We start from the raw sequence: 11,235 nt of genomic DNA on the forward strand, positions 1-11,235 counted from the left end.
AAATGTCCGCATTGATGTTTGAGGGAAATTTAACATTTATTTGTTGATTAAATGTTACAATTATAAACATTGGATACATTATAGTTATACTATATATATATATATATATATATATAAATTTCTATTTAAATGTATATATCCATACATCACCATGTATGTGTGTTGTCAGGATGTAAAGTGCAGTGGCAACTGGATGTGGGCCGCCAAGCTTCCAGGTGAAGGTGCTTGTCTGTTGGAGGCCTGCAAAGCCATGTGTGAGGTCATGGCTCAGCTCGGAGTCGCCCTTGATGGAGGCAAGGACTCTCTGAGCATGGCAGCACGAGTGGGCACAGAGACGGTCAAAGCTCCAGGTAACGTCTCCACTTTATTATTGTGTTTGTGAGGTCCGCTCGGTTCATTGGTCTCTTTAACCAGACAGTTCTGCCTCTGCTCCAGGTGCCCTGGTCATATCAGCGTACGCCGTTTGTCCCGACATCACGGCCACGGTGACGCCCGATCTCGAGAACCCCGATGGCAAAGGTAGAACACAATCAATGATAAAAACACGTTAAAAAAACAAGAAGATATTTTGATGTTTTGGACTCATTAAGACAAAACCATCAGTAAAAATATCCAACAATTGACCAACTTGTTACATCGATGTCAATGGAAGGTTAAAATGATGCTTCATTTATGACAAAAAAAAAAAAAACTTGCTCGAAGCCACTTTTTATTTCCAGTAATCGTCTGTGTTAACAGAGTATAATTGTACCTCAGCAGTTACACTTGTCTTTCCATTCACACATCGAGTCACACATTCACACAGTGCATTTGTAGTCAAGGTTTTTTTTTTTCTCTCTCTCACACATTCGTCAGTGCCATCAATCCACAGCCACGATGAGGGGTCTCTTGGAAAGTGCTTTGCTGTAGCACACATTGGATGGATGGATTAAATTAGCATTTTGAATAGCTTAAAAATGTTATATTTATTGTCTTTACTTCAATCACTAAACAATCGGTCAAACTACTTGCAGGTACCTTTACATCAAACCTGTATTTTTCTTCAGAGTCTGCCTCTGCCTCTGACTCCCTGTCTCCCGCTGTCTGCAGGTGTGCTGTTGTGGGTTCCTCTCAGCCCAGACCATCACCGTCTGGGAGGTTCTGCCCTAGCTCAGTGCTACAGCCAGCTGGGAGACTGTTGCCCTGACCTGGAACAGCCAGCGCTGCTGACCGCCTGCTTCAACACCACTCAGACTCTCATCCACGGTCAGTTTGTCTTCCGGGTCACAGAAGCACACAGAAAGAGATTTGTTATTAGGAAAATGTAAAGCATGAAGAAGGTGAAACACGTGCCTGTGATTAAGCCGTTGTTTTATAACGTGTGAACACTGCCACCTGGTGGTGGAGCACTTTTATTTAGTCAAGCCGGTTTTCAGTTGTTATTGTATATTTCAGATCGTCTGCTCAGTGCTGGACATGACATCAGTGATGGAGGCCTCATTTCCTGTTTGCTGGAAATGGGATTCGCAGGGAACCGTGGAATTGATGTGGAATTATCATCGAATGGATGCGGGGGTGAGGAAAACGTTTGGAAGATTTATGTTTTGACGAAACTCTCCCTCATCATTTTTGATTCTTCTCTATAGTTATGGAGCTGCTCTTCAGTGAGGAGCTGGGTTTGGTCTTGGAAGTGTCAGAACGGGACGTGGAAACAGTGAGACAGAGATTTAGCCAGGCGTCTGTCCAGTGCCTCCAAATTGGCAAAACATGTGGCTTTGGGCCCGAGGCTACGGTGAGACCAGAGGTTGAATGTCCAGTTTTTGCTTGTGCTGTGTTAAGAATCCATTCTCATTTCTTCAATTTTTCAGGTCAGAGTTTGTGTAGACGGAGAGGAGGTGCTGAAAGAACAGCTTCCCAAACTCAGAGCGTTGTGGGAGGACACCAGTTTCCAGCTTGAACGCCTGCAGGCCAATGAGCTCTGTGTGGAACAGGAAGAGAAAGGACTGGCCAAGAGGACGCAGCCCCACTTCAAACTGTCCTTCGACCCCTGTGAAAAGATCAGCATCGACCAGCTCGGTGAGACTACGTAGAAATGTCGATAGTTTAAAGATTCTTATTGGAAGACATTGCGTGGTGTGTTCTGTAAGGTGATTGGTTGTCTAGTGATTGCTCCTGCATAAAAAGGTCAGCAAAAGTTTGGTTTCTGGAGAGTATGGTTGGTGTCGTCTCTGCAACGAACACTAGGGGGCGGTACAGGACCGTGAGGTTACAAACCTTGAATGGCTGGAAACTACTGTTTCTAGTCTGACCAATCTTCTGCTTTTTTGATTGGTCAGACAGCCTCCACAACATCATTATATATTATGCAAAGTTTAAGGCTGAATATTTTAATTAAATATAATAAAAAATAAATATAACAAATGATATTATGATCAATTTAGTGTGAACACTATGCCTCAGACTTCTTGATTTATTTATTTTTTAACAAAATCCTGTGTGGCATCATTAAAGATGACTCTGTTTTGTCTTGTTCTTGTAGCTTCAGGGCAGCCTCGAGTAGCCGTTGTCAGAGAAGAAGGCAGCAACGGAGACCGAGAGATGTCCGTGTCTTTGTACGAGGCCGACTTTGAGGTCAGTTCACATCAAGTCGCTGTTTTTTTTTTAATCACATCCCAGTCTTTCTGTGAGGAGCTGGCATGTTTCCTCACGAGTGTGGGAATTTAAGCATAACTACCAGTATCAGCAGTAGCTGCAATACTTCCTGTTGACCACCGTGATGTACCAGTCTCTTGTCTGTGTTTGTGTTTGTTCAGGTGTGGGATGTAAACATGCAGGACTTGTGCTCCGGGTCCCTGACCTTAGACCGTTTCAAAGCCGTGGTGTTCGTCGGTGGTTTCAGCTACGCAGACGTCTTAGGCTCCGCAAAAGGTAAAGCTCCACAGGCACGTCTGAACAATTTTTTTTAAAAGATTTTCGACACTCCTCTAAGTAGTTACTCATTACTCCTGCCTTGTTTTTTGTTTTTGTTTTTTGTTTTGTTTTATAAACAATAAGTATGTCTGACGTTTTAAGCTCAGTATTTCTCTGTGTGTACTGAAATACGTACAGTACTTTACGGGAAGCTAGATTTGTTTTTATCAGAAAGTACTTTACGGGAAGCTAGATTTGTTTTCATCAGAAACTCCCAGTCTCATGAGCCACTGCTCTGTTTTCGTCTCAGGTTGGGCTGCTACTGTTGCATTCAACCCCAAAGCTAAGGCTGAGTTCAGTCGTTTTCGGGAACGGGACGACACACTGAGTCTGGGTGTGTGTAATGGTTGCCAGCTGATGGCGCTGCTGGGCTGGGTGGGAGAGAGCAAGGATGGAGGAGGTAAGAGAAAGATGACAGGATAGTAAAACACAGTGAATGCATATTTGATTGATTTGAATTATGAATTAAATACGAAGGTCATTTTAGGTCCGTGTGAATTGAATATTGTCACTGTAGATGGGACGTTTTGATCAGTAATATGAACACACTACGCTTTGCTGTTCTGTTGACACCTCCTCCAGAGTCTGAAGTGGTCCTGACCCATAATAAGTCTGGCAGGTTTGAGTCCCGCTTCGTCAGTGTGGGGATACAGGCCTCTCCGTCCGTCTGGCTCAAAGGCATGGAGGGCTCCGCTCTGGGAGTGTGGGTCGCACATGGAGAAGGTAGAGTCCACTCCTGCCTGATGTGTAGCGATAGTGTGCTTATCAGACACAGCTGTGTTTGACATCTCGTCTTTGCTTAACGACTCACTCTGCTGACTTGCGTTCCACGGGTCACTAGCAGCTGTGTCAAATATTGATTTTTCCGCCCTAACATCTCTACCGTTCACAGGTCTGATGCAATTCCGAAGCTCTGAAGCTCAGGAGCAGATCATTTCTGGAGGACTCGCCCCACTGCGGTACCTGGATGACCAGGGTGGTCCGACTGAGGAGTACCCCCTCAACCCTAACGGCTCTCCGCTGGGTACCGCGGGGCTGTGCTCCAGGGACGGTAGACACCTGGCCATGATGCCTCACCCTGAGCGCTGCACCCGGGCTTGGCAGTGGGCCTGGGCCCCGAGAGACCTCAGAGCTTCTCTCACACCCTCACCCTGGCTTCGTATGTTCAGGAACGCAGCTGCCTGGTGCGCCAGTGCTCAGTGATGAAGCTCGGTTCAAAGTCTGCAATCACTGTCACATTAGTATTATCTCAGCTGAGAACTATTCACAGTCTATACATTGAATATTGTGCTCACCTGAACTGACACTTATGTTCGTCTCTGTCCATTTTGCAAACATTCCACCAGTTTTCTTTTGTCTGTCATGTATAATTCGAATGAAAACATTCACTAGTAAAAAAAAAAAAATCAACAAAACTTAAAGCAATAAATAGTCTTTATTTACAAATTATTTCACACAATGGAAATGTAGCTATAACTGTTGCTGTGGTTTGGTGACCGCAGTGCTGTAGGTGGGTCGTCTTTGGATCTGAAATACAGGCCAGATCACTTCTAATCTACATCCAAATAGATCTATGACCCTTGACCCCAAGTTCCAGAAGGCAGTGGTTTCTGTTGTGGATGAATGGCTGTCGGATGTTTGTTAAAATGTATTTTAATAACAAGTAAATGTCATGTAAACAAATAATTCGTTAGAGGTAATCATCCAATTAAGAGTCGATAGGTACTGATTTTTTTTTTTAGACTCAATGTGTTAAAAAAATCCCTCTATAAAAGTCTCTGTAAACAACTGACAAAGTTAATGTGGCTTTGATACAAAATCACATGATAGTGTCCAATAGTTAGTGTCCACTCTACAGTGAGTTTCCCATCATTCCTTGAGTGGTGGTGGTGGTGGTGTTATCCGAGGGTCCTCTCTCCGACACCATCTGCTGGTTGATGTTAATAACGCACATTAATAGCAGTATGACGACCACCAGGTCGTCCAGGACTCCCAGCAGCCCACAGAGGGAAGGATCAGAGTCTAACTGTATGGCTGATGATGATGATGATGAAGATGATGATGAAACTGTCTCCAGAGGAGGAGAGGAGATGGACATTACAGTCCCCACGCAGCACAAAACCACTCTGAAGAAGAACAGCCAAACCAGCCCGCCCATGGTGCCAAGGCCTCGTGCCATTAGCTGCAGGAGAAGGGATGCGTCACACAGGTAGTCTGTCATCTGCCAATCAGAAGAAGGCAGGAAGTTGGTTCAGATGATTAGATATACACAGGTACTGTATACACTTTAAAGGTAAGACTGCACCAAAGTGAACCAATGACCATATACATATTACTAAAGACTAGTACAGGACAACTGTTTATCACAAATGGATTAAACATTCTGTAAAAATTAAATCTGCCTGTGCTTTAGTGCAGGGGTTCTCAAACCCTGGTCCGGGGACCGGTGCTGGTCCGTATATCATATGGTACCGGGCTGGAGTGGGATACAGTGAAAAAATGTACACCCCTCAACTTTGACATGCGTGCTTTATCTTGTACAGTAGCTCCATAGTGTAGTGGATATGATGCCTGCCTTATGTGCATAAGGTCCTGGGTTCAAGCCCCAGAGTAACCATATACTTAATGGTATTCCCTATGTTTTTATCGTCATATTAGGTCGTGTTACTGCATATCATATCCCAATAAATATAAGAGAATGCTGATTCAATTTCTATTTCGTGAAGGTCACAAAGGTCACATGTCGTACTGACCCGCCGTGGTTCTCCTGAGTATCTTCTATTGTATTCAGTGATTTCCCCGAGAACTTCCTTCGACTGTCGGTCTGACTGGCTCTCGTTAAACAGGTGACACAGCACGCTGACCTAGAAGGAAAACATATATTTTCACCCCATGTGGAAGTTTGTTCCATATATGGTACACATACGTATTTGTGTGTGTAACATACCTTCTGTCGGCAGAGTGGGCAGCTAATGGCGTCCAACCATGACCCGTGTCTCCAGTAGGTGATCAGACAAGGAGCTACAATAGAAATGTTAATGTTATGTATTAGCCAAGTGTAGTCAAGTATAGTAATATTATTCAGGATTAGTGTGAAAGGAGCTGCTTTGTCTGTTTATGATAACAATAAAATGAAGTTGCAGTATTTTGTCACCGTCTGATAAGTTTGGGTGTTCGAAGGTTAAAGCGTTTAAACGTCAGGTGCCGTGCACCCTGCTGTAGGTCAAAGTTAGAATAAAACAGCTTTGTCATTGGGCAGTGATAATGTCATGGTTGTTTTTGATTCACTGGCTCTGTCGTATGTTTATATATTTTTACATAGTTTTATTTCTCCAGAAACTTCAGCCTCAGACATTATCAATGGTCATGGTCGGTGTGTTTGTGAGAACTCCTACCACAGAACAAGTGGCCACAGTTGGTCTGCACGGGAAAGCTGGGAGTCTGCAGACAGACCGGACAATGTGAGTCTCTGTAACTGGTGCTTGACCCTAATTCTGCAGATTCCTGAGGACACGAGGAGAGACATTCAAATTAACAATCAAAAAAAGAAAAAAAAAAGATGGCAATCCATCACGTGTTGGGTCACTGTGACCAACATATGCACTGCACTTTCCGAGTTGCGTCATCACTCTTATTTGGCAGCACCTCTACCAACAAAGGAGTGTCTTACTGTAATAATACTGTAGAGCCTGTCTACGTGTCCTGGTGTCAGAGAAAAAATAATGGCTGTGTAGTAAGTACTGTAGCTCTTACCTTTCGGCAAATCATACACATTACTGTTGACTGCTCCGGTGCGCACACCAAAGATGACCCAGATGACCTGTCATAGCCCTGACCTGCCGACCCCTGACAGAGAAGATGGCCGCATTGGCAACGTGACCTGACACAGTGACAAACACACAACTTTAACGACGGGATATCAGCGAATGATACGGACACAGACCTAACGATTGGTATGATAAGGATGTACTCGGCTGTTTGTCCCTGCCTGCAGCACAGATGCTGATGCTGCAGCCGTCGGAGCTGATGACTGGCTGAATGATTTTAGGACTGAACCTGCACAGTAACGATTTAAGTTAAATGTTGAAGTCCTACATTGTGTAATTTAAAGATCTTCAACCACTTTATTTTATCCTAAATGATAACTGCTGTATTCCCAGGTTAGTATCACAATATATATAAATATATATATGTGTGTGTATATGTTTATATATATGTATGTGTATATATATAAAAATATACGTATGATTAAATAGAAAAAATAAAACAAACATTGATAATACAATTTTAAGGCCCATTTAATAATTCATTCTATTCTATAGAAGAATTCTATTCAATATATATATATATATAAATATATATATATAGTCTTGATTTGACTGTAACTGCAATAAACAACACTAGGATTACCAGGATATAGGCGCATATAACAGCTGAATATCTAAAATTCACAAAATATCTCAAATATAAAATATAGTAAAAAATATATATATTAAAATAAAATAAAACTATTACATAAAATCATAATAGCCGTGGTTGTAATTAAGGTGCGACTCACCTGAAATTAGATCTATGGTTCGTCTTCATGGCTGACTCAGATGCAGCAGCAGACAGTAGTTGGTGAAGTGGTGTCTGTGCTGCATCACTGAGCAAAATAAATAGACTGCCTGTAAATGATCAACCACCAGCTCCAACAGCAGCCCAGCTTCCTCCTTAAAGGGACCAGGTGATCAGAGCAGCCCCTTGTCCTTACACAGTGTGGTTGACTTTGTGACATAAAGACTGTACGGTTCATCAGATCCTAAATAAATATTACTGGTTGCGTCTCGTCCTTAAAAAAAAAATTCCTTAGGTGGGATCGACTTTTAAAATGACAGGTGGAGGATATTCCTGGCCTCACTGAGTCTAAGTAGGTTAGAGCTGACTGTGTTGATCATTTACCTGAAGTTTACTTTGCCCACAGCCCAGTTTCCCATCATTTTTCTCTTCAATAAACTGTTGTGAAATCCACACTACTGTCAGTGACACTGACCATGTTTACACACGCTGCGCAATTCTAAATTTAACCTGATTACTATAATCCGAAAGGGGACTTTGATGTCTAAAATTAGAACCAGAAAACCCAGAATGTCTAAAGAATGAAACACAACATTAATATGAAATATAAAAATATAAACCTATTTACAGCTCAAATAGATAAATGTTTTACTGTCTCTTTTTAAACTGGAATTTACTCACATATTTCCCACTTTCAACTTTATCATTTTTATTTCTAAAGTACCTCCATATTGCACTATTCTCCGACTTAGAGTATATATATTAGTATATTAGTATCAGTAGTATATGGAATATATTAGTACAGTATAGAATTCAGTTGCGTATATTACACTTATTCAGTGTATTTCTTACTGCCTTATTTTATTATATTCTATTGTATTTCCCTATCCATTATCCACAATACATCCAGAAAATCTGCCCCTCTCTTCCTTATACAGTGGTAGCAACAAGTGAGCTGTTGTCTACTGTAGTTTCTCATTACTTTCCTACCAACCTTCTCAAAACAATAAATACAACTGTGGTATTTATTCTGAGCACGAAAGCTGTTCTTACTAGCCCTTGATTCAGCTCCTTCTTCCTGTGCCTTCATTTTAAATCTGACTTGATACTTCTGTAGTTTCCCCCTCTCGTCACATCTTTTTTTTAGTAAAATCTAACAAAGGCAATGGTCATTAACTTGGGGCCAGTCAATATTACAGTATTTGCAGACTTGCAGAATCCGAGTAAACATGTGAGAACACTCCTTTTCAATCTCACTACAGTTCATTATACTCCATGACAGCAGTTGCAGCATTATCCAGGCACATAGGTCCTTCACCTTACTTTTGATAGGGGTTGAGTGGAGTCATTGTGGTCCAGGTCATGTAAAAATAGCAGCCACCGGTCAGAAAAGGTCAGCGGTTCCAGTGCCACAAGTCAAGAGGATCAGTGAATTTAGTGAAAGTTGAAGCATAGGACAAAATGCAATCGTGAAAAAATCAGTGTAAAAAAGTGTGTAGTCCAGACTCAAATACTGTATTTCCTTATTTTTATAAAGCTGAGAGGACAACTTATTGTCAATGCTAATTCCAAATGAACCAGCTAGGGCTAATGCTATCATATGTGCCACCACAATATTGTTGTTCCATTAAAGTCTCTAAGGCACTCTTCCCAATTTTTGAATCAATACTATAATACCTTAAAGTTTGCTGAGTCGTAATTTCCCACTTATAAAAAGCTACTAATTAAACGTACAAAAACTAGTGCAAAGCTCCAATGTTGTATGAGCACTGTACCTTCAGAATGATATGCACTCCAGGAAATAGAAATACTGTTTGTACTGCTGCACTTTTGTATATGTGCAATAAAATAAGCTATGCTAATCTATCTTTTTTTTAATTAATATAATCTGCTGTAATGATGTAAATAGTTGGTTTTATTGAATTGCTACAGTACAGTTGCTTTACTCTTACTTTACCTTTGGTGGTTTTTGGACACTCTTTGTTGTTACATATTCTTGTTGACTTGTAATCTGCTGTTTTGGTTTTGCTATCTTTTGCTCACACATCTATATCGACTGCTGTGACTTTTACTCTCAAATTAGATTTTTAATTTGTTTAAAATAAAATGATCCAAATTCAATTAATAAGCTCATGTTTGTGTGTTTCATTTAATTAATACGCCCTTTTATACTACCGACAATCTTTCCATGCCGTGGTCTAATTTATATGTAAGTGGCACACATGTAAATAGTATTTGATATCTTACGTGACGAAATGTGGGAGCACCTTTGGTTCTAATGACACACCCTCACGTGAGACACATAAATGAATAACATGAGCTGCACGGAGTCCATGATCAATGATTTATCCTTAGAGAAGACAAGGGCCCTGGTGTTTTTCCTTCCATGTGGGAATTGTGTCACAGGAAACAGGTCACTGCAGCATCTAAAATTATCTCTTTTTTAAATAGTTTTAAATATATACAAATTAATTCATATAAATTAATTAATTATATTAATATCAATTGATCATATAACTCACAACTGTATATAGAAAATAGTAAAAATAGAAAGAAGTATGGTTATTTGCATGTTTTTTCTTATTGTTTTATGCAATATTTATTTGACACAATATTTCTGAAACTAAAAACAGACAAGAGAAAAATTTAAAGTAAACCGCTTTTGTTATTTAAACACTTAAAACATTCTTTAAAAACATTTTCCTTAATAATAAATACCCAGAACCTATATTACTATTATACTCATTATTTTAAACGTGTAATGGCGGCTACTGCTCGTAAATTAACAACTATTCTTCCCGGAAATCCATCTAATCTGGCAACTGCTTAAAGCATCAGATCCAATAGGATTCAGAATCAAAACTACATAAACCAAGAATGACTGTGTACAGACCTGTCCACTCTGATTCGCTGCAACAAGGCTTAGACCGCGTTAAGCTTCACATATCTAGACGCTGATTGGATTTAACCATCCAATCAGTCTCGGTTTAAATGAACGTCAACAAAGTAAGAAGCAGCGGAATTCACGTACATATTACGTCGCTTTGCCGTGGAAACGCAGTTGTGACTCGTATCTGTACGTATGTGTCGTTGCTGCCCTCCTTCCATCAGCAGGTGAGGTCAAATACGAGAGAGAGCGGAAGCCGTTTGCTGTCAGGTGGATTTAGATGTTTTAGCGTCAACGAAGCAAATGGACGATACTAAAACACGTCTCGTCGAGAGCCTCATTATATGGGTAAGAGTGTTTTGTTTTTCCCGTACGCGAAAAAAGGGGCTGCAGATTTTTCTACCTGTGTGTAGGTGGCGGGGGAGGGGTGAAAACAGAGTTGACATATATACCTACATTTACATTCAATGTATTATATGCTCAACAGTCGACTGAGCTTATCGTTCTTCGCGACACATTAGGTCCAATTACGGCAGTTTGTAATTCTGTTGGAGCTAAGGAAATGCTGCCGTGCCGCAGCAGGGGCGTCACCAGAAACATGAGGGCAATAGGAAGAGATAACCGACCCCCGAACCGACCAACACTCATTAAGTGTAGTTTAAATCCTCGACTGTATTTGAAAATGAACATTACAGAGTCATTTTTGCTGCAGGTAAAGTTTGTGTGACACAACGGTGCTCTTATTTTGATAACAGATAAAGTAATTACCAGAACTAGAGAGAAAACTTTGAAAAGCCTCAAAACATTTATGTTATTTATATATATATATATATATATATATA

General features: G+C 40.7%; 4 protein-coding genes across 4 annotated transcripts in view; 3 read left to right on the forward strand and 1 right to left on the reverse strand.

Annotated features, from left to right (window-relative positions):
• The window catches only part of pfas (phosphoribosylformylglycinamidine synthase), a 13,317-nt gene extending 8,962 nt beyond the window's left edge, over nucleotides 1-4,355 (forward strand). The window contains exons 18-28 of the mRNA XM_025052636.1: nucleotides 102-350; nucleotides 436-519; nucleotides 1,090-1,245; nucleotides 1,435-1,554; nucleotides 1,626-1,771; nucleotides 1,848-2,055; nucleotides 2,519-2,610; nucleotides 2,793-2,907; nucleotides 3,200-3,349; nucleotides 3,532-3,672; nucleotides 3,842-4,355. Coding sequence (XP_024908404.1) covers nucleotides 102-350; nucleotides 436-519; nucleotides 1,090-1,245; nucleotides 1,435-1,554; nucleotides 1,626-1,771; nucleotides 1,848-2,055; nucleotides 2,519-2,610; nucleotides 2,793-2,907; nucleotides 3,200-3,349; nucleotides 3,532-3,672; nucleotides 3,842-4,152 — 1,772 coding nt within the window. The 3' untranslated portion in view covers nucleotides 4,153-4,355. The remainder of the gene's footprint in view (nucleotides 1-101; nucleotides 351-435; nucleotides 520-1,089; nucleotides 1,246-1,434; nucleotides 1,555-1,625; nucleotides 1,772-1,847; nucleotides 2,056-2,518; nucleotides 2,611-2,792; nucleotides 2,908-3,199; nucleotides 3,350-3,531; nucleotides 3,673-3,841) is intronic.
• LOC103399996 (methyl-CpG-binding domain protein 3-like) overlaps nucleotides 1-11,235 on the forward strand; it is an 844,757-nt gene that overhangs the window by 809,031 nt on the left and 24,491 nt on the right. The window lies entirely within an intron of this gene.
• On the reverse strand, nucleotides 4,366-7,748 carry LOC103376731 (E3 ubiquitin-protein ligase RNF170). The gene is made up of 6 exons (XM_008307216.3): nucleotides 7,508-7,748; nucleotides 6,703-6,829; nucleotides 6,345-6,453; nucleotides 5,897-5,970; nucleotides 5,703-5,813; nucleotides 4,366-5,170 (listed from the first exon to the last, which is right to left on the reverse strand). The coding sequence occupies exons 1-6, from the start codon at nucleotides 7,534-7,536 to the stop codon at nucleotides 4,802-4,804; spliced, it is 819 nt and encodes a 272-aa protein (XP_008305438.1). The 5' UTR covers nucleotides 7,537-7,748; the 3' UTR covers nucleotides 4,366-4,801.
• hook1 (hook microtubule-tethering protein 1) overlaps nucleotides 10,474-11,235 on the forward strand; it is an 11,249-nt gene continuing 10,487 nt past the window's right edge. The window contains exon 1 of the mRNA XM_008307208.3: nucleotides 10,474-10,741. Coding sequence (XP_008305430.1) covers nucleotides 10,697-10,741 — 45 coding nt within the window. The 5' untranslated portion in view covers nucleotides 10,474-10,696. The remainder of the gene's footprint in view (nucleotides 10,742-11,235) is intronic.

Source organism: Cynoglossus semilaevis, chromosome 2 (assembly GCF_000523025.1).
Source record: "Cynoglossus semilaevis isolate Cse_v1.0 chromosome 2, Cse_v1.0, whole genome shotgun sequence".
In the NCBI taxonomy this organism is placed as follows: Eukaryota; Metazoa; Chordata; class Actinopteri; order Pleuronectiformes; family Cynoglossidae; genus Cynoglossus; species Cynoglossus semilaevis.

Bases quoted from the DNA above. Each gene is read 5' to 3' on its own strand.
- LOC103376731 (XM_008307216.3), bottom strand. From the start codon at position 7,536: ATGAAGACGAACCATAGATCTAATTTCAG. The intron at 6,454-6,702 runs GTAAGAGCTACA...TCGTGTCCTCAG, and splicing joins TGTGTATGATTTGCCGAAAG to GAATCTGCAGAATTAGGGTC. The intron at 5,814-5,896 runs GTATGTTACACA...TTTTCCTTCTAG, and splicing joins GCCCACTCTGCCGACAGAAG to GTCAGCGTGCTGTGTCACCT.